At 46.7% G+C, this 26,526-nt stretch overlaps 1 protein-coding gene across 1 annotated transcript; it reads right to left on the bottom strand.

Moving 5' to 3' along the window:
• Positions 1–699: 699 nt before the first annotated feature.
• On the bottom strand, positions 700–26,526 carry LOC142579099 (uncharacterized). The gene is made up of 4 exons (XM_075689009.1): positions 26,482–26,526; positions 5,907–6,546; positions 5,222–5,779; positions 700–815 (listed from the first exon to the last, which is right to left on the bottom strand). Exons 1-4 carry the CDS (start codon positions 26,524–26,526, stop codon positions 700–702), a joined length of 1,359 nt encoding a protein of 452 aa, XP_075545124.1.

The following is a 26,526-nucleotide window of genomic DNA, read 5'->3' as shown; positions in this document are numbered from 1 at the left end:
GTTCGTCGTGCCTGATTCAAGGGAAAGCGTACTTCAGCACATGTCAAAGTGGCTACGGCGATATTCAAACAGGCGCAGAAATACTGGCACAACTGCAATCCGCGTCAAAATAGTGGTGTAGGTAAAGGCAAGAAATATGTCATCCTTTGGAAATATTAAAGATCCGCACAGATCGATAGGTTTAAGTTCCCTTCGTGAGAAGAGAGATCATTAGTTTATGATCAAACAGGGGAAATTTCTGATAACTATGCCAGGACCAAGTGAACAAGTCGATGTGAGGAATACGAAACTATCATTTTTATTCTACGCGTGAGTGCGGCGGACGAGCCAAGACCAGTCAGTCGGGCTTTCCGTCAGAGAAGCCAGATTCGCAGACCTTCATGACCCGCTCGTATCAGCACTGCAGTCGCGCCATCAGCCCGTTCGCCTCAGCAAGACCCTGAGACTTGCGAGACGCGGAGCTCCGGGAAGGTCTGGAGAAGGACTTTTCTCAGCTCTGACGAGGAGTGGGCGTCCAAGCAGGCCTCGTCCTCGTCGCACATGGTGGCTCTGATTGTCTCGCTGGTTTGTCGTGAAAACATTTTTCGGTCATCAGCGACTGGACGGCTCTGAGCACCGTCCACATGCTGTGCACCGACGACATCCGAACCAGTCCGGGCCACGTCCCCAGCAAGCTCAGGCAGACCACGCCGTCCGCATTCAGGTCCCGGCGTCGGTGGTCATGAGCCTGACGCAAGCGGACTTGGTGGGAATGGCCGTGGGACGCTTGAGCAGGAACCGGAAGACGCCACCATCGTAAGGAGTGCAGGATGGTCCTAGCAGAAGGGCGCGGATGCGAGTGACATCGTTTTTGCCCAGAGCAATGATGACTTACAGCACCGGCTGGGCGTAGATGTCCAGGATGTCGCGCTTGGTCTTCGGCAGACAGCGGGGCGGTGGTGGTTCGTCCTTTCCTTCGTGGAACGTCGGTTTCCACACGCGGAGGTTCGGCGTGAACGACGCTTCGACTCTGCTTGCGGCGTCTTCCCGAGCGTTGGGCCATGGTTCTTGCGGCTTTGCGTCGACGACCTAGCAATGAGCTGTCAGCGGAGCTCGGACGTTCGCCGCGTGGACCTGCTGCCATGCGAGCGCGTGTCTTCTTCATTATCTTCTTTGTCATCACGTCGGGACTTTACCCGTTCCGAGGAAGAAGGCGAAGTTGGTTGGTCGATACTTCACTAGAAAATGAGAACAAAAACTTGTAACCTCTAGGTTGCTGTTTTGTACCATTTAAAAATTTTATTTGTGCTAGGAGAGTCTTGCGCTAATAACATATTGCTCTGTTTACGATGAAGATGAAAACAGACCGTTTCTTAATCTCTTGTCTACGATTTTCTAGTCTGCGAAACAGAAAAGGGGCGGCTAAACTTTCGGACTGCGATTCCAAATGAGAAAAATATTTCACATGCCTCCGCCAATACAATAATTTGTTACGGCAATCAAAAAAGAATTTTTTTCATATCGACCTTCTTAGTATCCTTTGTGAAAACCCACAGAAATTTTGAAAACATTTACCTACAAACCGCAGCACTTCTCACAATATAACTTTGTCATATCCTGATGGATCACCTGTCTCTACTGATCCACGATCCGATGTCATGAATTCTTATTTCTCTTCCGTTTTCACTTAAGAACCCGCCTTGGGTAACAGTACCCTTCCTGACTGCAACTTTTCCTGCATGCCTTCAATTGACGTCACATCTGAAGGCATTTTGGCCCTCATCGATAATATCAAGATCTCCAGTGCTCACGGCCCGGATAACGTTCCCGCTAAAGTCGTCAAAAGCACTAAGGTGCTTACTAGTAAGATTCTGCAAATCATCTTTACGCAGTCCATAACTACCAGTACCATTCCTAACGACTAGAAGTTAAGCAAGGTTTTCCCGGTTTTCAAAAGTGGCGACAGAACTGATCCATCGAATTATCGCCCGATATCACTCACCTGCATTGCCTGCAAACTTCTTGAACATATAATCTATTCTCATGTTTCCTCTCATCTTGAAGCTAACTCTTTCCTTTTCTGCAACCAGCATGGCTTCCGACCAGGTCACTCTTGTGAAACTCAACTCTTTGAATTCACTACTGACCTCCATTTAAACCTTGATTCTTTCTTCCAAACAGACGTAATTTATCTAGACTTTTCGAAAGCCTTTGACCATGTGCCTCACGAACGACTAATGATCAAAGTGAACAGCTTGTATCTCCATCCTCTAATCACGTCCTGGATCCGGTGCTTCCTGGTTGGCCGATCACAGTTTACAGTGATTGGACACCGTCACTCTACAGTCACCGAAGCATTATCTGGAGTACCGGAAGGTTCAGTCCTTGGACCCCTTTTGTTTTTAATTTTCATTAATGACCTCCCCTCTGGTATTTCGTCATCCATCCGGCTCTTTGCCGGTGACTGCGTGCTGTACCGCCGTATAAACTTATAGAATGATCAGTTGCTTTTACAGCGTGACCTCACTACAATTGAAAAATGGTGCACAGAGTGGCTAATGCAGTTAAACGCAAAAAAATGTAAGTTCATGCGCGTATCGCGGAAACACTCTTTCATGTCATACTCTTACTCTTTACATTCCCTTCCTATTGAGCTGGTTCAATCATACAGATACCTTGGTATCACCTTCACTAGCAAGCTTACATGGTCAGAACATATCCAAAATCTGGTTACTGCCACTAATCGATCCCTGGGATTCAAAAGACGGTCACTATCATCATCACCCCCTGTGATCCGTCAACTAGCATATGAAACATTTATCCGTACTAAACTGGAATTCGCGTCGGCAATATGGAATCCCCATCAAGCGTACCTTGTTGAGCTACTGGAAGTCGTCCAAAATCGCGCAGCCCGGTTTATTACATCCCAGTACGACTATCGGCTAAGTGTTAGAAACATCAAATCATCCCTCCACATCCAATCATTAGCACACCGCCGAAAAATCTCACGCTTACGTCTCTTTCAAAAGCTCTATTATAATTTCCTGCATTTACGCGAGACACTTCTCTTGCCACCCAACCGTACTTCACGCCGTCTCTCAAACAACCTCAGTATTCAACGTCTTCATGGCTCTACTAAATCCTTCAACAGCTCTTTCTTGCCGGTAGCTATTGCAGAATCGAATAGTTTACCGGACCGCGTAGTAATCGAACGTAACCCTACCAAGTTTCGAAACATACTAACGAACTTTCTGAGTATTGATGCTTAATGGATTTTACTTTTTACTACATCACACTTTTTTGAGTGCATTGGTTATTACTTTTCGTGTTTGACATTCATTTGATTGCACCTTCTTTGCCCTTCTGAATGTTTATTCTTATTGTTTCTTACTTCAGTCATGACTGTTTGTACGTTTATTTTTCTTATGTATGCTCCCCCCTTACGTAATACCCCAACAGGGGCCTTTAAGGGTCAATAAATGATGATGATGATGATGATGATGATAATGATGATGATGATGAAAAGCCGCTTTGTCATCACGGGCACAAATTGCGCTCGTATTTGGCTTAGGCGCAACGAATCTTTGGCAGTGCGACAGTAAAGTGTGCTGGACCTTGTAGGTACCTTATTTTCTGATTCCACGCGGTTTTATTACTATATAGAATAGGGTAGGAATAAACTTTATTTGTCCAATGGTTATTGCTGTTGGTGCCCAGAGCTAGGCTGCCAGGCGTCCATCGCCCGAGGAAAATCTTCCGAGATCCTCGGCAACGGCCCTGGCCCGCTGGGCGGCCCACTCCTGGTCTTCGGGTGCCTCGCTGAGAAGGGCGGCTTGCCATATTCTCAGCGAGGCACCCCGCTTCAGAGGATCCTGCTGTTGTCGTCCCCCTTCCTCCTGGTCCTTCTTCCTCATGGCGTTGGCATTTCCAAAGCACATGGGTCATATCGGTCCGTTCGTGCTCGCACCACGGGCAGCCGGGCGACGGGTGCAGCGCGGGCCACAGATGGTGCAGGTGGTAGGGGTAGGTGAAAGTCTCCGCCTGCAACCGTCTGGGACCGCCTGCGACCTGTCCAGCCGCCCGTGGGGTTGTGGATATTTCCTTCCTTCCTTCCTGTAGTGACCAAGCACCTCTCAGTACGTTGCCGAAAGCTTCTCGACATCGCGGTCGGCGTCCCCATGATCCCCAGCTCCATCTGCCGCGATTTGTAACGACAGCGGTGGCGTCGACAGCGGTGGATTTGGTAACGACAGCGGTGGCGTCGGACGGGGTGGCCGCCGCCGTCGCCGTCACTCCTCCGCTGGGGTCCCGCACAATAACGGCAGCGGCTGCCCTCTGGGTGACAGCGTTGAGGCGGGGTAAGCTGCCTCGCTACGAGGTGGGTGCGCTCGTTGTGGTTGGGTGGAGTGTCGGTGTGTCTTCGGCCGTTAGCATTGTTGTTGTCGTTGTTGTCGCGGCTGTTGTTGTTGTTGCTAGTGCCAAGCTCCACGACGTGCGCGGGGAGCCACATGAGGGACTTGTTTGTAATCGTGCCGGACCCGAAGTCCCCGGCCCTGGCGTTGAGCATGCGCGCCACATCCGCGGACACCCAACCTTTAGTGTAGTTTCGAATCGCTGATTTGAAGTCGCTAATGATCAGGCTATCCTCCGCTCCTCCTTGGAGTACCGCGAGGGCTATGGCCATCTACTCTGCTGCTTCGGCCGACGGCAGCCTCGCTGATGCCGTGACTCGAATCCTTCCCTTCATATCTACGACTGCCATGGAGAAGGCGGACCCCGCCACCGTCGGCCGGCCGCGTCGATGTTACCGTTGTTGCTGTTACCGTTTTCGTCGTAGTAATAGTAGTGATGGTGGTGTTGGTAACTCCGGTTTGTCTCGCACATTCCGTTGTAGCGGCGGTGGTGAACGACGTCCCTCGTCGCCATCACAGTCACCGACTGGCCGCGGGTACCTGGCTGCATCGATGAAGAGGACGCCTTCTCGTCTTCCGTGCTCCTTGAGGATTGCTACCGCCCTGCGTTTGCGTCTTTGCACGTCATGCACCGGGTGCATGTTCTTCGGCAGTTTTTCCGTCTGTATGGTACCCCTGACTTCCGGTTACAGTGTTTCCTTCAGTCCCCGCACCTCGTGATATCGAATCCCGAGCACGTCTAGGATTCATCTTCCCGTTCTGGTGCTCGACAGCCTGTCCAGCTGCGCGATTCACTGCGCCTCGGCGATCACCTCGAGCGTGTTGTGTACGCCCAGCTCGAGGAGCCTGTGGGTTGGCGTTTACTGGGGGTACTCCCAGGGCGGTCTTGAACGTCCTGCTGATCGTCACGTTCAGCATGTCGGTTTCGCTCGTGTTCCAGTCGGCGTACGTGGCGACGTACGCTATATGGCACAGCGAGTACGCCTGTATCAGCCTCGTAACGTTGTCGTCCTTAATTATTTTTCTCTTGTTCGCGACCCGCCGCACGAGGTATGTGGCGGCGACCACTCTCTTCTGCAGTCGGGCAACCAGTTCACGGTTGGCACCGTTCTCTTCCAGCCACAGGCCGAGCACTCGCAACTTGGATACCGTCGGTATTCGGGTCCCCTCCCTCGTCGTGACGCGGACGCCCAAACGACGGGCGTCTAGCATGCCCTGCGGGAGGGGTCCTTTCTTGCGTGGTCTGTGGAGCAGGATCTCCGACTTGCCGGGTGAGCAGACGAGTCCCGCGTATTCGAGGTGCCGCTCCAGCTCCCGGACGGCCCGCTGCAGCCGGTCTTGCATTTCGCCGACGCTCGTGTTCTCCGTGGTCCACACCATCACGTCATCTATGTAGATTGTGTGATTGATGCCCTCTATCGCGTCAAGACGCTCCGGCAGGCCGATCATGACGAGGTTGAAAAGCATGGGGGAGAGTACGGAGCCCTGCGGCGTTCCCGCACCACCCATTCAGACCGTTCGTGGCGGGGCCCCATCGATCTTGACTGTCGCCTCGCGCCCATTCAGGAAGCTTGTGACATATCGGTGGAATCTTGTCCAGTATGGCCATGTGCTTCACAGTGTGGAAGGCGCTCTTGAGGTCTAGCCCGAGCAGGGCGCGCACGTGCGTGCTCGGAGCGTTCACGACCTGTTCCTTGATCTGCAGCATGGCGTCCTGCGTGGAAAGTCCCTTCCGGAAACCAATGATGTAGGTGCCGAATGCGTCCTGCTTCTGGAGGAGCGTCGTCACCCTGTTGAGGCAGGCATGCTCCATCACTTTCCCGACGCAGGACGTGAGGGAGATCGGCCTCATGTTTCGGACTTCTAGCGGTTTGCCAGGCTTTGGTATGAGTGCAACGTCCGCGGTCTTCCACTCTTGCGGAATTCGGCCCTCCTTCCAGCACGCGTTGATGTACACGCAAAGCTTCTCGATGGCGTCGTCGTTCAGGTTCCTCAGGATTCTGTTGGTGATACCGTCAGGACCAGGTGCCGACTTGGTGTTCAATAGCTGGAGGACCGTTCTAATTTCCTGCACGAGAAAGTCCGCGTCCAGCTCCTCGTTGGGAGCCCCGCGGTACTCTGGGTGACTCTGCCCGCCCGGTCGAGCGAGGTGTGTCTGCACGATTTCTTGCGCGAAGGCCCATTACTAAATCGAGAACGTATACTGTTTGTTTATTCGCGAAATATTTTTAGGATTAATTTATTTATTCAACTTAATTAATCTGCGCTGAACAATTCTTCTTTCATTTGATTTTAACTACCCTTTATTAAACTCATATACTTCTTCAATACTTACCCGCCGTGGTTGCTCAGTGGCTATGGTGTTGGGCTGCTGAGCACGAGGTCGCGGGATCGAATCCCGGCCACGGCGGCCGCATTTCGATGGGAGCGAAATGCGAAAACACCCATGTGCTTAGATTTAGGTACACGTTAAAGAACTCCAGGTCGTCAAAATTTCCGGAGTCCTCCACTACGGCGTGCCTCATAATCAGAAAGTGGTTTTGGCACGTAAAACCCCAAATATTATTATTATTATTATTATTCGATACTTAAATTAAAGGGGAAGCATTTCGTGGCAAATATTTGCGACTTTGACTGCATCTATACATCTATCCGCAAAGGTCATGGGGCTCTAACGGTCGTTTCGTTATCTTGATATGTAGCAAAATTGGCATAGCATGACAAGAGTGTATGACGAACATAAATGATCGGTCATGACATGAATATCATTATGCGTGTGTCATGTGGGTCATGAAAAAGCTGCCTAGGACTTTGTGCTCTCATGGTCGTTTCATTAATGTGGTAGATTCCCCGCACACTGCTTCGCATAACATCGATTCGTACAGTGTGTGGGATCTGCCGGCTTTTTGTTGTACCCGAAAGTTTGTGAATCCTCCTCAAGTGGACATGTGCCACTGATGCGAGGGACCAGCACGACTAGTGAAATGGCGCAACCTTGTTTAGGGGATCGGCCAGGGCCGCTATAGCGTAATGCTATTCCAAGCTGTTTCTATCGGATTTCTGGATCAGCCTTCCCCGATTGGCCAAACATCTTTCGGGCTGCCCCCGCCTCGCCTGCCTGTAACGCGACGATCCAAAAATAATGAAAACTACCGTTATGACATGACGTGTGCCGACTGATTATGCATGATTAGACCGAACAAAAGAAAAATAACTATTTCTGATACCATTCCTTTTTCGCCATCAGCTCTCCGCTATGGGTCGAAAGCCTTCTGGCTGCGCACACTTCACCTTTCTGTCACGCGAATTAAAAAAAATAACTGGGAATACTCACCACGACAAACTGACACGTACGCATAAAGTTGCATTAATTATGACCGATCAAACCTAAACGTTCTTCGGCATAGCCGGACACTGCTTCATTCCGAAAGGAATAGCAGATGTCTGACTACTGATCGCTCTGGCACTGGCTACTCGAAGCTGCCGGTAAGAACAGATTGCTTTGTGTATACTGAATATTTTACAGTGAAGCTGTATATGACTCGGGCATATCTGTCCTCCACCAACAACCCGCGAACTAGCCGATTGGCGCTCCTCAGCGCAACCGCGCGAACGCGCTCGTGCCACAGTTCACGCGTTAGTCGTCGTCCTCTCCTTCCACAGATGCTCATTGCTTAAAGGGGTGTTAGCCATTCATTGGAAAGAAAAAAACTAGCGTCATCATCATTATCATCATCAGTATCGTTATTACCAACTATCATCATCAGCAGTGGCTTGAGCATCGTCACATTCTGGCACAGCAGGCACCGTTGCCGCTCATCATCACAGAGTAGAATTTCACTTCTCTTCTGTCGTTGTAAGGAGGAGGCCTCGTTTATTTTTTTATTTACGGCGGTATTACCCATTGCTTAAGGGGGTATGAGCCATTTATTATATTACGTGACGGACGCATTTAACAACAGAGGTGACACGAGAATGTGTGTGCGTACCTATCGTCACGATTACCAGCGATCAGGACAATGAATATGCTCGTACCTTTGTTAAAAATTCTGTCGCCTCTGTGTCATGGGCTAAAGAACTTCGCTGGTCATGCGCCTTCACAGAGCGGAATGGCTCGTAATTTTACTTACCTAGCAGTATAAGGTTTACGAGCCCCTTTGGCATCCTGTACAGCATTACTCTGGCAGCACTACTGCGTTGAGGATCCTTTTTCCCGGAATTTTTAACCTTCCCTTGCACGCCGCCGCGATTTTCGACCAACAATCACGAAGTAAGGAAGGGGAAGCGGGCCAACCCTAAATGCCGCCAGCGCCATCCTCATCCGGTTATCTCCTTACACTGCGCTAGTATGACCCCACTGAAACCCTCTCCACTTCTGCGTTCTGCTCGCCCCTCCGCATATTTTCAGCCAATTAGATTTGAAAAAACAGTCGTAATTGACAATGCTATTCGCTTTGAAAGCGAACGAAAGTGACCTGATTAACGAGAAGAGCGTTTGATTGGGTGAGTCAAACAAAATTGTGGGGCGATGTTTGCGTCGGCGGTTACATAAGTTTGACGCCAGAAAATCAGAAGAAACATAAACTAGGATAGTTTAACATTATAGAGTCCCAGGAATCGTACAGAGGGAGGGATTAAAAAAATACACGACAAGTTTCGCAGGCCGTAGATAAATTGAAGTTCTGTATATATGCAATGAATAATATTGAATTAACGTGTGAAATTTCAAATACATATAGTTTGAATATAGAACTTCTCAATATAGGCAACGAATAATGCACAAATATTGCTGTAAAGTAAAATATAAATACGAAGAAACTGTTTATTATGAAGTATCATTGTTGTCTCGCTCTAAAAATTTCACTTATGGTTTTACGATGATGAAGTGCTGTCAGTTTAGAGCCTTTGAGCCTTGAATTTGGAGCTTGCATTTAGTAGAACATAAGATACTTGCCTAAATTTGATTACTGAGCATATATTGTTTGCGAAGTGTTGCTAGTTAGGTAACGGTGTAATGTGATTTGTCTTAAGAGTTATATTTGCTTCTTAGCTGTAGGGGTACAGTTGTTGCGTGAAAAAATTTTTATCAGTCTTAAACCAGGAAATAGGTATTCTTGGCTCACAGATAGCAAAGAGTAATTCTTGCTGCAGCGTAAGTGCGATGTCTATATAGGTTGACAAATTTTCCATGAACTCCACAAAATAGAAAACCAAACGCGCCCCACCGGGACTTATAAACTGGCCCCTAAAGCACTTTGAGCTCACAGCAACGTGCTCCCAAGCACAACCAACTGCAAGTGGTCGCGGCTAACCTAACTGGTCTTATCGCAACGTTATGCTCGGAGCAGGAAACTTGGTTTGCGTGATATGCTAACCTAATGTGGGAAAGTCTTCGGCTTCCCTATTGTAAGCATGTGCTCAGTTAATTTTTTGAGGGAACGTGCTCGTTTAATCTAACGTGGGAACGTGCTGGTCTTACCCATCGTAGGAACGTGCTCGGCTGACCTAACGAGGGAACGTGCTGGGCTAATCTTACGTGGAACCATGCTCGGCAGACCTAACGTGGGAACGTGCTCAGCTGACCTATCATGGGAACGTACTCGGCTATCTTAAGTGCTGGGCTCATCTAACGAGGGAACATGCTCGGCTGATCTAATGCAGGAACGTGCTCGGCTGACATAACGTCGGAACGTGCTTGGCTGTCATAATGTGGGAATATGCTCAGCTAATCTAATGTGAGAAGGTACTCAGGGGACCTATGGTGCTCGGCTGACGTATAGGCAACCACAGGGCCGCGCATGGTCACTGCGGCTCTAGTCGCGGGCGATACATCAGCAAAATAATAATGCTGCCGGAGTTTCAGCGCGCGGTCCTCGTCAGTTTCCAGCCCTGTGGAGGCACGACTTTCGGCGCGTGCCGGACTGCTCGTGAAACTTTACGGCGACGGGTTGCCGCAAGGGCTTTGTGTCGAAGGACATGCACACCCTCCGCTATGCATCAAACTCGAACTATTATTCTTACCGTTGGAACGTCGCAAAAACACAGCTAGCCCTGCATGGTTACGCCGACGGCGTGTAGCAAGCCATGAGAGACGAAATAAGTGCTCTTACGAAGGAAACCCGCGTGTGTGTCAAGCTTTTATAAATTTTGCCTGCGTTATCTCTGTACTTCTAAATGTATCTAAGGCCAAATTTGTTCCGATACTGTATTTTTCCACCTAAGCAATTCCTGATATGAAGTCAGTTTTTTCAACGTATTGAAATAATTGTAATTGTGGCCTAAATATAGGCGAGAATCAACGCCTATGGTAAGCTGATGCTTGTAAAATTAAATTCGCTGAGTCAGAAAAAAGTTATGTCCACTCTCAGCAGTCTGCTGTGACTGTGGATATTTATTGACCTTATGTGCCTTCTGTTACCTTACCTTCTGTTAACTTACCTTCCAACCTTTCAATGCAAGAAGGGGGTAATTTAATTACACTCCGTATACTGCGTTTGTGCTTGCTATATGTACGTGTCAACGCAAAATGAACAGATCATTCATACAATATCTTTTCTGTTATTCTTGATGCCATAAATTTGCTTAACGCTGTGCAGTTCTTCCAGCGCACAGCAGTGTGGAAAGTGTTTGGTTGTAAGAAATTGTAGAGTTTGACGTCTAGAAGCTGAAAAGTGGACGATGCGAGGGACCGTAGGGGAGGGCTCTGGATTTGTTTTAGCCACCTAGTGTTCCTAACTGCGCACCAAAAGGACGGTACACAATACTTTTTGCCTTAAGTCTCCATCGGAATGCAGCTGCCGTGGCTTGGAACCGAACCTATGGCTTCGTACTAAGCTTAGCGTGTTGTACAAGAAAACCAATGAAAATGAAAGCAATTAGTTAGAATTTAGCTATATTGATACAACTCACTTTCTGCGCACTACTTCGTGCCAATTATTTTTAGCTCTGGTTTTAACCGTCAAAACAGTATAACTCATCTTCCTATTTTAAGGAAAAATTATTTCCTGGGGATTGTCAGGATCTACTCATGCTTAAAGATTCTTTGCTATGTCGTATTTTTTACAACCACTTGAATGAATCAGCTCCACCCCCCCCTCCCCCAATTTTTCCGTCGTTAACACAACTAAACATCTTCGCATTTCCACACTTCGACTTTTGTCAATCTACTCTACGCACGCACTTAGCAATTCTGTCATTCTACTCTACCCCCCCCCCCCCCCCCCCGTGTGCCTCATAATCAGATCGTGGCTTTGGCACGTAAAACACCACAATCTCATTTTTAATTCTCCATCTGTCATTGAAATTTGTCACCACAGCGCTCCACTTATTAACATGCTCGGTAATGTATATGGTTTGCTTGTGATACATTGTTAGAATACGCAAGATATATGCGCGGTGGGTGGGCTATGCGGCGTAGATAAGGTAAGATGGCACTGAGCGTTTAAAAGACTATTGCCCTAAGTAACGGTCTGGAATAACGCAGCACCATCATTTTGAGCAGTTCAGCTGATGGTTGGAGATGAAAAATATGTCATTTTGCTCAATATAAGTATACATACGTACATACAGTGCTGAATGGGGCAAGAAAGGAATATGCGTGGAATCAGACGCGAGTAATCCCGCATTCTGGAGTATCTCTCCAGTCAACACTCCATCTGGACTGAAGAAATTAGTGTCCTTGTATTCGATCCCAAAGGCAGCAGAGTTGCTCAAAGGTCCAACATTTTGTTTAAGAGCTATGAGGTAAAGACATCCCTCACGCGCTCATGATCTACACTTCACGCACTTAAAAGCGTATAAGCCAGATCTACAATAAGCAAATAATAAGCAAGATATGAAAAGGAATATATTTAATAATTCTGCTACAGAGAGTTAACGCCAGAATCATCACATTACCACGCGAAGAAACAAGCTGACCTTGAAGAAGACGATCGCGCTCATTCAGATCACTCGACACTGTTCAATTTTTTCAATCACAGCATTCATGTCATGTAATAGGTTGATCCACGAGGTATGTGCTCGTGGACATCCATCATTCATATCACTACATGGCATTCATGTCATGTCATGCTTATCATGCCATCACATATATGCCATGCCATTCATGTCACGTCATGTACGCCATGCATGCATGTCTTGAATGCCCGTTAGTCTAGCCATGTCATTCATGTCATGCATGTTACGGAAGCGGCGGATTGCGATGCTGCTGGTATTGAAGGAATTAAGTGTCGGCATCGCGTCTGTGAATTTGGTTTCTCCGCAGTGGGGTGGAAAATTTGACGTCATTTTAGGAGCATATACAGGAACATTAAAAGAAAGTGAATGACAGCCCCGGCTAACGACAGAAATGTTCACTGCGGTTCATTGACATACCCCAGCAATTCTTGACAATCATAGCGCCTTCTTCAGTTGAGGGTTGCCGTTGCGCTCAAATGGGTTTAGTGGAGGAAGAACTTCGATTCGAAGGTGGCTTGAGAGTACGGGGACAAGAATCGAAGTAATCAAGACTATTACATTCCTGCTCGAAATTAGGAATAAAATTCGTACTACACTAGCGTCCCTTGTTGACTACTAAATAATAAGCAAGATCCGAAAAGGAATATTTTTAATAATTCGTCTATAGAGAGGCAGTTAATGCCATGGTCATCACAATACCATGCGAAGTAACAAGACGACCATAGAGAAAACGGTCGCAGTGATTCACATCACACGTATGCCAGATGAGAACTGAAGAGTTGGTTGCAGGACAATGATGTTTATAGGAAAGAAACTACCTCTGCGCAAGAAGGTTGGTTCTATGATTTTGGTAGCGATTCGGCGCATTCTATATTGTGATATAAGCCGGGCTTTTGTGAAACGGTTCTTTGCAATGGCTGAGAAATGTAAAGACGGAGATGAAAGGAAAAAAGCATAAGAAGAGAGAGAGCAGGCGCAGTTCGCGAAACATTTTATAGATGTTGGAAGAACACAGTTAAAGCAGTTACAGTGCGCAGGAAGGCCGATGATATCAGGACAGGGGTGAATATTTCATTACAACAATAATTAGTTTATGGTCATGCCCAGCTACAAACCATTAGGCTTGGACAGGCCTACAGCAGTTCCTTCTAAACAGCCATATCATTAATTTGACTTGTAGGTTCTAGTGAAGTCTGTGTAGGTTAGGTGTTTGATTTCAGTACTACCTGAAAGATGATATGCGTGTGTATTGCGTGGTGTTCTTATTACGCAGTAGAGATGAACTTCGTTTACTTAAGGCGGGTGCATATGAGTCGCTTGGCCGGTTTTAATTTTTATTTTACTACTTTACATTCATTTTTATACCGATTTCAATTATATGGACACTCCAAGAGCTTTTCTCGCCGTCGCCGTGATGTTCCGTATAGAGTACACGTGTGATATCACAGTCACCACGCGTCGCATGCTGTATGTGCGAGGTAAAAAGCCCGAGAGAGAAGACGACGATTGCGGCTAATTCTTTCGCGTGTGAACGAAGAAAGCAGAGATCAAACGCGCCGTTTTCCGTCGCGCGAAAGGCCGCAGGGGGATCGGGATACACCGCACGTCAAGAAATATAAAGCTAAGTAAAATTTCTGCCCGGAATGCACTCAAAACATAGACAAAAGCGAAACGTCTATATACTTTTAGAAAGAACCCCTTTTGAAACCTTTATTTCCGGTGAAGGCAAATTCCGCAGAAAGAACAGTCTGCACCATTAAAGGGCTGTTATTCGGGTGATTCAGTAAAGAAAAAAAGCGCTTTATGGCTCTCACTAAGGATAGGGTATGAGAGTGGGGGGAACATTTTTCCGGCGAGTAGCCGAACGCGCAACAAGGCATACTTGTGCCTCCTTGCAGACGAAACCACGTTTTCAAAGCTGCGTAGTAGGGGCTCATGTGACGCACACCCACCATGCAACGAAAATAGAAAAAAAAATACGTCTTTTCTTGGCATTCAGGTCTAAGAGTAGGGTGTCCGCGTGTCATCCGTTCATGTGTCAAGTTCGTCTGAATCGTCGCATTGCTGCACGGTAACGATTTAAGCGAGTACAGTGTAGTGTGAATATTCAAGCAGGGAACTAGAAGCTTTTTCGCCTTTTTTTTTAATTAAGAGCCCAGAGCTTACAGAGCTTGCGGCATCGAAATTCAGGAATTGTGAATTTCTCGGTGCTTGTGAACGTTCTAACAAAGAGGTAAAAGCGATATCAGTAAAGGAACAATTCATGATAATTCAAAGGGGAGCTCTTTACTTTTGCGAGAGAGATCAAGATGTTTTAAAATGCATAGTTATAACACGAGCCACCCCAAAGAAAAAGAAGCATGTGCTTGATGAGGTAAAGCTAGGGAAATGATGGAACATATTTTATTGGAATGTCTTTTTTAGAATAGGAAGTAAACATGCCCGCAATAGAGATTAGTGAAAGGCGATTGGAGGTTTGGTGGTCGAGAAATAGGGAGCCCACAAACAATGGTACAAAAACAAAGGTCCCAATAGCGATACAGAAAGTTTGACGCTGGGAATCCTTTATGTGTGTGTGTACGTGCGTGTTTAAATGATAGGCAGGGCATTAGGCAAAGTAAGAACAAGCGCTTGGTGGCACAACCCATTGCCCCGTTTCAAAGGGGCCGCTCATAGCATCCATCCGTCCATCCATGTGGTGAAGTGGTAATAAGTTAATCATTTATTTTCAACAGTTAGCTTTTACATATAACCATCCTTCGGAAAATTGTGCAGTAGATAAGCTTGGAACACGTGAGTGCTCAGAGTATGACCAATGAATGGAAATAGCGGGGCTACCGCTAGTACGCACATGTGTAAGCATTTGTCCCTGATGTATGCGCCGAAACAAATTCATGCTCCGCCTAGTATAACGTTGCATTTCGTTTAACACAGGACGCGTTTTCTAAGGTATGTTACACGAAGTCCAACGGTACTATAGAGCGTTGAATACCAACTTTTCCACCTCGTGTTACTTTTTGTTCGTAGTGTCCGATTCAAGGGAAAGCCTGGGTCAGGACATGTCAAAGTGGCTACGGCGATATTCAAACAGGCGCAGAAATACAGGCACAACTGCTATCCGCGCCAAAGTAGTGGTGTACGTAAAGGCGAGAAATATAAATCTCATCCTTTGTAAATATTAAAGATCCGCATAGACCGATAGGTTTATTTCCCTTCGTTAGAAGAGAGATCATTAGTTTATGATCAAACAGGGGACAATTTCTGATAACTATGCCAGGACCAAGTGACCAACTCGACGTGAGGAATACAAAACTATCATATTTATTCAACGCGCGAGTGCGGCGGACGAGCGAAGGCCAGTCATTCGGGCTTTCCATCAGAGAAGCCAGCTTCGGTGGCCTTCATGACCCGCTCGTATCAGCACAGCAGTCGCGCCATCAGCCCCTTCGCCCCAGCTAGACCCTGAGACATGCGAGACGCGGAGCTCCGGGAAGGTCTGGAGAAGAACGTTTTTTCAGCACTGACGACGAGTAGGCGTCCAGGCAGGCCGCGTCCTCGTTGCATATGGCGGCTCTGAGTGTCTCGTGGAGCAGGAAGCCATTCTAGGCGTCCCACCAATCCGGTCTTCTCCTGACCGGCGCTGGTTTGTTGTGGAAACGTTTTTCGGTCATCAGCGACTGGACGGCTCTGAGCACCGTCCGCATGCTGTGCACCGACGACATCCCAACCAGTCCGGGCCACGTCCCCAGCAAGCTCAGGCAGACCACGCCGTCCCCATCCAGGTATCGGCGTCGGTGGTCATGAGCCTGACGCAAGGGGACTTGGTGGGAATGGCCGTGGGACGCTTGAGCAGGAACCGGAAGACGCCACCATAGTAAGGAGTGCAGGATGGTCCTAGCAGAAGGGCGCGGATGCGGGTGACATCGTTTTTGCCCAGAGCAATGATGACTTACAGGGCCGGCTGGGCGTAGGTGTCCAGGATGTCGCGCTTGGTCTTCGGAAGACAGCGGGGCGGTGGTGGTTCGTCCTTTCCTTCGTGGAACGTCGGTTTCCACACGCGGAGGTTCGGCGTGAACGGCCCTGCGACTCTGCCTGCGGCGTCTTCCCGAGCGTTGGGCCATGGTTCTTGCGGCTTTGCGTCGACGACCTAGCAATGAGCTGTCAGCGGAGCTCGGACGTTCGCCGCGTGGACCTGCTGCCATGCGAGCGCGTGTCTTCTTCATTATCTTCTTTGTCATCCCGTCGCGGCTTTATCCGTTCCAAGGAAGAAGGTGAAGTTGGTTTGTTGGTAACCAGTGGGTTGCTTTCGTGAGACCATATTAAATCTTTATTTATGTGAGGTTGGTCTCGCGCTATTACTATATTGTTCCGTTTGAGGTAACGATGAATAGAGACCATTCCTTGCTCTCTCGTCTACGATTTTCTGTTGTGGGGCAAAGAGATTTTGAAAAACCACTTTGTCTTCACGGACCGAAATTTCACTCGTATTTGGCTTGGGCATGGCCAATCTTGGGCACGGCGACGGTAAAGTGTGCTAGACCTTGTAGGTATCTTTCTTTCAGATTCCACGCCGTTTTATTACTAAATCGAGAACGTATACTGTTTATTTGTTCGCGAAATATTTTTAGGATTAATTTAATAATTCAACTTGATTAATCTGTGCTGACCAATTTTTCTTCCATTTGATTTCAACTACCCTTTAATAAACTTTCGTTCTCAAATAATTAACAATACTTAAATTAAAGAGGAAGCATTTCCTGGCAAATATTGGCTACTTTGACTGTATCTATACTTCTAGCCGCATAGGTGATGGTGCTCTAACGGTCGTTTCAATAACTTGGTATGTAGCAAAATTGGCATAACATGACAAGAGTGTATGACGAACATAAATGATCGGTCATGACATGAATATCATTAGGCGTGTGTCATGTGGGTCATGAAAAAGCTGCCTAGGTCTTTGTGCTCTCACCGTCGTTTCATTAATGTGGTAGACTGCCCGCACACTGCTTCGCATAACATCGATTCGTACAGTGCGTGGGATCTGCCGGCTTTTTTGTTGTACCCGAAGGTTTGTGTATCGCCCTCAAGTGGACATGTGCCACTGATGCGAGGGACCAGCACGACTAGTGAAACGGCGCAACCTAGTTTAGGGGATCGGCCAGGGCCGCTATAGCGTAATGCTATTCCAAGCTGTTTCTATGGGATTTCTGGATCAGCCTTCCCCGATTGGCCAACCATCTTCCGGGCTGCCCCCGCCTCGCCTGCCTGTAACGCGACGATCCAAAAATAATGAAAACTACCCTTATGACATGACGTGTGCCGACTGATTATGCATGATTAGACCGAACAAAAGAAAAATAACTATTTCTGATACCATTCCTTTTTCGCCATCAGCTCTCCGCTATGGGTCGAAAGCCTTCTGGCTGCGCACACTTCGCCTTTCTGTCACGCGAATTAAAAAAAAACTGGGAATACTCACCACGACAAACTGACACGTACGTATTAAAGTTGCATTAATTATGACCGATCAAACCTAAACGTTCTTCGGCATAGCCGGACACTGCTTCATTCCGAAAGGAATAGCAGATGTCTGACTACTGATCGCTCTGGCACTGGCTACTCGAAGCTGCCGGTAAGAACAGATTGCTTTGTGTATACTGAATATTTTACAGTGAAGCTGTATATGACTCGGGCATATCTGTCCTCCGCCAACAACCCGCGAACTAGCCGATTGGCGCTCCTCAGCGCAACCGCGCGAACGCGCTCGTGCCACAGTTCACGCGTAAGTCGTCGTCGTCTCCTTCCACAGATGCTCATTGCTTAAAGGGGTGTTAGCCATTCATTGGAAAGAAAAAAACTAGCGTCATCATCATTATCATCATCAGTATCGTTATTACCAACTATCATCATCAGCAGTGGCTTGAGCATCGTCACATTCTGGCACAGCAGGCACCGTTGCCGCTCATCATCACAGAGTAGAATTTCACTTCTCTTCTGTCGTTGTAAGGAGGAGGCCTCGTTAATTTTTTTTATTTACGGTGGTATTACCCATTGCTTAAGGGGGTATGAGCCCTTTATTATATTACGTGACGGACGCATTTAACAACAGAGGTGACACGAGAATGTGTGTGCGTACCTATCGTCACGATTACCACCGATCAGGACAATGAATATGCTCGTACCTTTGTTAAAAATTCTGTCGCCTCTGTGTCATGGGCTAAAGAACTTCGCTGGTCATGCGCCTTCACAGAGTGGAATGGCTCGTAATTTTACTTACCTAGCAATATAAGGTTTACGAGCCCCTTTGGCATCCAGTACAGCATTACTCTGGCAGCACTACTGCGTTGAGGATCCTTTTTCCCGGAATTTTTAACCTTCCCTTGCACGCCGCCGCGATTTTCGACCAACAATCACGAAGTAAGGAAGGGGAAGCGGGCCAACCCTAAATGCCGCCAGCGCCATCCTCATCCGGTTATCTCCTTACACTGCGCTAGTATGACCCCACTGAAACCCTCTCCACTTCTGCGTTCTGCTCGCCCCTCCGCATATTTTCAGCCAATTAGATTTGAAAAAACAGTCGTAATTGACAATGCTATTCGCTTTGAAAGCGAACGAAAGTGACCTCATTAACGAGAAGAGCGTTTGATTGGGTGAGTCAAACAAAATTGTGGGGCGATGTTTGCGTCGGCGGTTACATAAGTTTGACGCCAGAAAATCAGAATAAATATAAACTAGACTAGTTTAACATTATAGAGCCCCAGGAATAGTACAGAGGGAGGGATAAAAAATACACGACAAGTTTCGCAGGCCGTAGATAAATTGAAGTTCTGTATATATGCAATGAATAATATTGAATTAACGTGTGAAATTTCAAATACATATAATTTGAATATAGAACTTCTCAATATAGGCAACGAATAATGCACAAATATTGCTGTAAAGTAAAATAAAAATACGAAGAAACTGTTTATTATGAAGTATCATTGTTGTCTCGCTCTAAAAATTTCACTTATGGTTTAACGATGATGAAGTGCTGTCAGTTTAGAGCCTTTGAGCCTTGAATTTGGAGCTTGCATTTAGTAGAACATAAGATACTTGCCTAAATTTGATTACTGAGCATATATTGTTTGCGAAGTGTTGCTAGTTAGGCAACGGTGTAAAGTGATTCGTCTTAAGAGTTATATTTGCTTCTTAGCAGTAGGGGTACAGTTGTTGCGTGAAAAAATTTTATCGGTCTTAAACCAGGAAATAGGTATTCTTGGCTCACAGATAGCAAAGAGTAATTCTTGCTGTAGCGTGAGTGCGATGTCTATATAGGTTGACAAATTTTCCATGAACTCCACAAAATAGAAAACCAAACGCGCCCCACCGGGACTTATAAACTGGCCCCTAAAGCACTTTGAGCTCACAGCAACGTGCTCCCAAGCACAACCAACTGCAAGTGGCCGCGGCTAACCTAACTGGTCTTATCGCAACGTTATGCTCGGAGCAGGAAACTTGGTTTGCGCGATTTGCTAACCTAATGTGGGAAAGTCTTCGGCTAACCTATTGCAAGCATGTGTTCAGTTAATTCTTTGAGGGAACGTGCTCGTTTAATCTAACGTGGGAACGTGCTGGTCTTACCCATCGTAGGAACGTGCTCGGCTGACCTAACGAGGGAACGTGCTGGGCTAATCTTACGTGGAACCATGCTCGGCAGACCTAACGTGGGAACGTGCTTGGCTGACCTATCATGGGAACGTACTCGGTTATCTTAAGTGCTAGGCTGACCTAACCAGGGAACATGCTCGGCTGACCTAAAGTGGGAACGTGCTCGGCAGACCTATCGTGGGAACGTACTCGGCTATCTTAAGTGCTGGGCTCATCTAACGAGGGAACATGCTCGGCTGATCTAATGCAGGAACGTGCTCGGCTGACCTAACGTCGGAACGTGCTTGGCTGTCATAATGTGGGAATATGCTCAGCTAATCTAATGTGAGAAGGTACTCAGGGGACCTATGGTGCTCGGCTGACATATAGGCAAACACAGGGCCGCGCATGGTCACTGCGGCTCTAGTCGCGGGCGATACATCAGCAAAATAATAATGCTGCCGGAGTTTCAGCGCGCGGTCCTCGTCAGTTTCCAGCCCTGTGGAGGCACGACTTTCGGCGCGTGCCGGACTGCTCGTGAAACTTTACGGCGACGGGTTGCCGCAAGGGCTTTGTGTCGAAGGACATGCACACCCTCCGCTATGCATCAACCTCGAACAATTATTCTTACCGTTGGAACGTCGCAAAAACACAGCTAGCCCTGCATGGTTACGCCGACGGCGTGGAGCAAGCCATGAGAGACGAAATAAGTGCTCTTACGAAGGAAACCCGCGTGTGTGTCAAGCTTTTATAAATTTTGCCTGCATTATCTCTGTACATCTAAATGTATCTAAGGCCAAATTTGTTCCGATACTGTATTTTTCCACCTAAGCAATTCCTGATATGAAGTCAGTTTTTTCAACGTATTGAAATAATTGTAATTGTGGCTTAAATATAGGCGAGAATCAACGCCTATGGTAAGCTGATGCTTGTAAAATTAAATTCGCTGAGTCAGAAGAAAGTTATGTCCACTCTCAGCAGTCTGCTGTGACTGTGGATATTTATTTACCTTATGTGCCTTCTGTTACCTTACCTTCTGTTAACTTACCTTCCAACCTTTCAATGCAAGAAGGGGGTAATTTAATTACACTCTGTATACTGCGTTTGTGCTTGCTATATGTACGTGTCAACGCAAAATGAACAGATCATTCATACAATATCTTTTCTGTTATTCTTGATGCCATAAATTTGCTTAACGCTGTGCAGTTCTTCCAGCGCACAGCAGTGTGGAAAGTGTTCGGTTGTAAGAAATTGTAGAGTTTGACGTCTAGAAGCTGAAAAGTGGACGATGCGAGGGACCGTAGGGGAGGGCTCTGGATTTGTTTTAGCCACCTAGTGTTCCTAACTGCGCACCAAAAGGACTGTACACAATACTTTTTCCTTAACTCTCCATCGGAATGCAACTGCCGTGGCTTGGAACCGAACCTATGCTTCGTACTAAGCTGAGCGTGTTGTACAAGAAGACCAATGAAAATGAAAGCAATTAGTTAGAATTTAGCTATATTGATACAACTCACTTTCTGCGCACTACTTCTTGCCAATTATTTTTAGCTCTGGTTTTAACCGTGAAAACAGTATAACTCATCTTCCTATTTTAAGGAAAAATTATTTCCTGGGGATTGTCAGGATCTACTCATGCTTAAAGATTCTTTGCTATGTCGTATTTTTTACAACCACTTGAATGAATCAGCTCCACCCCCCCCCCTCCCCCAATTTTTCCGTTGTTAACACAACTAAACATCTTCGCATTTCCACACTTCGACTTTTGTCATTCTACTCTACGCACGCACTTAGCAATTCTGTCATTCTACTCTACCCCCCTCCCCCCCCACCCGTGTGCCTCATAATCAGATCGTGGCTTTGGCACGTAAAACGCCACAATCTCATTTTTAACTCTCCATCTGTCATTGAAATTTGTCTCCACAGTGCTCCACTTATTAACATGCTCGGTAATGTATATGGTTTGCTTGTGATACATTGTTAGAATACGCAAGATATATGCGCGGTGGGTGGGCTATGCGGCGTAGATAAGGTAAGATGGCACTGAGCGTTTAAAAGACTATTGCCCTAAGTAACGGTCTGGAATAACGCAGCACCAACATTTTGAGCAGTTCAGCTGATGGTTGGAGATGAAAAATATATCATTTTGCTCAATATAAGTATACATACGTACATACAGTGCTGAATGGGGCAAGAAAGGAATATGCGTGGAATCAGAAGCGAGAAATCCCGCATTCTGGAATATCTCTCCAGTCAACACTCCATCTGGACTGAAGAAATTAGTGTCCTTGTATTCGGTCCCAAAGGCAGCAGTGTTGCTCAAAGGTCCACCATTTTGTTTGAGAGCTATGAGGTAAAGACATCCGTCACGCGCTCATGATCTACACTTCACGCACTTAAAAGCGTATAAGCCAGATCAATAATAAGCAAATAATAAGCAAGATATGAGAAGGAATATATTTAATAATTCTGCTACAGAGAGTTAACGCCAGAATCATCACGTTACCACGCGAAGAAACAAGCTGACCTTGAAGAAGACGATCGCGCTCATTCAGATCACTCGACACTGTTCAATTTTTTCAATCACTGCATTCATGTCATGTAATTGGTTGATCCACGAGGTATGTGCTCGTGGACATCCATCATTCATATCACTACATGGCATTCATGTCATGTCATGCTTATCATGCCATCACATATATGCCATGCCATTCATGTCACGTCATGTACGCCATGCATGCATGTCTTGAATGCCCGTTAGTCTAGCCATGTCATTCATGTCATGCATGTTACGGAAGCGGCGGATTGCGATGCTGCTGGTATTGGAGGAATTAAGTGTCGGCATCGCGTCTGTGAATTTGGTTTCTCCGCAGTGGGGTGGAAAATTTGACGTCATTTTAGGAGCATATACAGGAACATTAAAAGAAAGTGAATGACAGCCCCGGCTAACGACAGAAATGTTCACTGCGGTTCATTGACATACCCCAGCAATTCTTGACAATCATAGCGCCTTCTTCAGTTGAGGGTTGCCGTTGCGCTCAAATGGGTTTAGTGGAGGAAGAACTTCGATTCGAAGGTGGCTTGAGAGTACGGGGACAAGAATCGAAGTAATCAAGACTATTACATTCCTACTCGAAATTAGGAATAAAATTCGTACTGCACTAGCGTCCCCTGTTGACTACTAAATAATAAGCAAGATCCGAAAAGGAATATTTTTAATAATTCGTCTATAGAGAGGCAGTTAATGCCATGGTCATCACAATACCATGCGAAGTAACAAGACGACCATAGAGAAGACGGTCGCAGTGATTCACATCACACGCATGCCAGCTGAGAACTGAAGAGTTGGTTGGAGGACAATGATGTTTATAGGAAAGAAACCACCTCTGCGCAAGAAGGTTGGTTCTTTGATTTTGGTAGCGATTCGGCGCATTCTATTTTGTGATATAAGCCGGGCTTTTGTGAAACGGTTCTTTGCAATGGCTGAGAAATGTAAAGACGGAGATGAAAGGAAAAAAGCATAAGAAGAGAGAGAGAGAGCAGACGCAGTTCGCGAAACATTTTATAGATGTCGGAAGAACACAGTTAAAGCAGTTACAGTGCGCAGGAAGGCCGATGATATCAGGACAGGGGTGAATATTTCATTACAACAATAAATAGTTACCATAGATCAAACGCGCCGTTTTCCGTCGCGCGAAAGGCCGCAGGGGAATGAGAGGGAGGGATGGAGGGTGGAGGCGTTGTGCTCCGGCAGCAACTGCGCAATTTCGAACCGAGCGCTAAGGGAATTGACGATCGCAGCTCAATCTCACGCGCCAAACATGTAAGCAAGCCAGTAGGCTGTGTGGCAGGGAGAGGGGCGGCTTCGGCTCCGCCAACAAGTGCGTACTTTGTACGGCCGCGCGCTGTCACAGGCATCGTATCCTGAAAGTGCGCTGGAGACGGTTCATACCATTGTGCTCGCTATGTTCTCGCCGCTTTTGTGTTGAAGCGATAGACCGCGCTAAGGTCACTTTGCTAGCGGCTCCTGGCGTGCTTGCTCAGACCGGCGTATTGACAGGAGTTGTCCGCGCTCATCGAGTGTGTTGTATTTATGTGACCCGATATAAAGCATTCAAAGGAGCTGAAAGAGGCTGAACGATGACTCTTTGTGAAAAGAAATGATTTTGAGACTCTTGTCCAAAACGACATCTGCATGGACGGATTTAAACGCGTTGCTGCGCTTTGTGGCGAAAGGAACACACAATGACGACTCATTACTGAGTTGTCGCCCGTTTCCTCGGCCTTATTTTCACGTGCTTTACTTCTTAATTCATTTACCCTTGTCCGAATGAGGTAACGTGTAGGCAGCCAGATGCCCCTCCGGCTAATCACCATGGTTTTCGCTTTCACTAGAATTTCTCTATCTCTCACTTGGTCCGTGGCGCAGATGTGTGCACGAAGGACTCAAATGCGGGAAGCGGATAAAATAGATGACACAGAGCTCCTTGAAGAGCAGTTTGGTAGGAAATGCGTGCTACTGCATTTAGACAACAACGTGCCACTATCCATTCATTTTTCTTTAAGTTCGCGCTGCTTTATACACCGCACGTCAAGAAATATAAAGCTAAGTAAAATTTGTGCCCGGAATGCACTCAAAACATAGACAAAAGCGAAACGTCTATATTCTTTTAGAAAGAACCCCTTTTGAAACCTTTATTTCCGGTGAAGGCAAATTCCGCAGAAAGAACAGTCTGCACCATTAAAGGGCTGTTATTCGGGTGATTCAGTAAAGAAAAAAAGCGCTTTATGGCTCTCACTAAGGACAGGGTATGAGAGTGGGGGGAACATTTTTCCGGCGAGTAGCCGAGCGCGCAACAAGGCATACTTGTGCCTCCTTGCAGACGAAACCACGTTTTCAAAGCTGCGTAGTAGGGGCTCATGTGACGCACACCCACCATGCAACGAAAATAGAAAAAAAAAATCCGTCTTTTCTTGGTATTCAGGTCTAAGAGTAGGGTGTCCGCGTGTCATCCGTTCATGTGTCTAGATACGTCTGAATCGTCGCATTGCTGAAGGTACCGATTTAAGCAAATAGAGTGTAGTGTGAATATTAAAGCAGGGAACTAGAAGCTTTTTCGCCTTTTTTTTAATTAAGAGCCCAGAGCTTACAGAGCTTGCGGCATCGAAATTCAGGAATTGTGAATTTCTCGGTGCTTGTGAACGTTCTAACAAAGAGGTAAAAGCGATATCAGTAAAGGAACAATTCATGATAATTCAAAGGGAAGCTCTTTTCTTTTGCGAGAGAGATCAAGATGTTTTAAAACGCGTAGTTATAACACGAGCCACCCCAAAGAAAAAGAAGCATGTGCTTGATGAGGTAAAGCTAGGGAAATGATGGAACATATTTTATCGGAATGTCTTTTTTAGAATAGGAAGTAAACATGCCCGCAATAGAGATTAGTGAAAGGCGATTGGAGGTTTGGTGGTCGAGAAATAGGGAGCCCACAAACAATGGTACAAAAACAAAGGTCCCAATACTGATACAGAAAGTTGGACGGTGGGAATCCTTTATGTGTGTGTGTGTGTGTTTAAATGATAGGCAGGGCATTAGGCAAAGTAAGAACAAGCGCTTGGTGGCACAACCCATTGCCCCGTTTCAAAGGGGCCACTCATAGCATCCATCCGTCCATCCATGTGGTGAAGTGGTAATAAGTTAATCATTTATTTTCAACAGTTAGCTTTTACATATAACCATCCTTGGGAAAATTGTGCAGTAGATAAGCTTGGAACACGTGAGTGCTCAGAGTATGACCAAAGAATGGAAATAGCGGGGCTACCGCTAGTACGCACATGTGTAAACATTTGTCCCTGATGTATGCGCCGAAACAAATTCATGCTCCGCCTTGTATAACGTTGCATTTCGTTTAACACAGGAAGCGTTTTCTAAGGTATGTTACACGAAGTCCAACGGTACTATAGAGCGTTGAATACCAACTTTTCCACCTCGTGTTACTTTTTGTTCGTCGTGTCCGATTCAAGGGAATGCCTAGTTCAGGACACGTCAAAGTGGCTGCGGCGATATTCAAACAGGCGCAGAAATACAGGCACAACTGCTATCCGCGTCAAAGTAGTGGTGTACGTAAAGGCGAGAAATATAAATCTCAACCTTTGGAAATATTAAAGATCCGCATAGACCGATAGGTTTATTTCCCTTCGTTTATAGAAGAGAGATCATTAGGTTATGATCAAACAGGGGACAATTTCTTATAACTATGCCAGGACCAAGTGACCAACTCGACGTGAGGAATACGAAACTATCATATTTATTCAACGCGCGAGTGCGGCGGACGAGCGAAGGCCAGTCATTCGGGCTTTCCATCAGAGAAGCCAGCTTCGGTGGCCTTCATGACCCGCTCGTATCAGCACAGCAGTCGCGCCATCAGCCCCTTCGCCCCAGCTAGACCCTGAGACATGTGAGACGCGGAGCTCCGGGAAGGTCTGGAGAAGAACGTTTTTTCAGCACTGACGACGAGTAGGCGTCCAGGCAGGCCGCGTCCTCGTTGCACAT

The sequence above is a fragment of the Dermacentor variabilis genome, chromosome 1 (genome assembly GCF_050947875.1).
Source record: "Dermacentor variabilis isolate Ectoservices chromosome 1, ASM5094787v1, whole genome shotgun sequence".
NCBI lineage: Eukaryota > Metazoa > Arthropoda > Arachnida > Ixodida > Ixodidae > Dermacentor > Dermacentor variabilis.
This window is presented reverse-complemented; position numbering and strand designations above follow the sequence as displayed.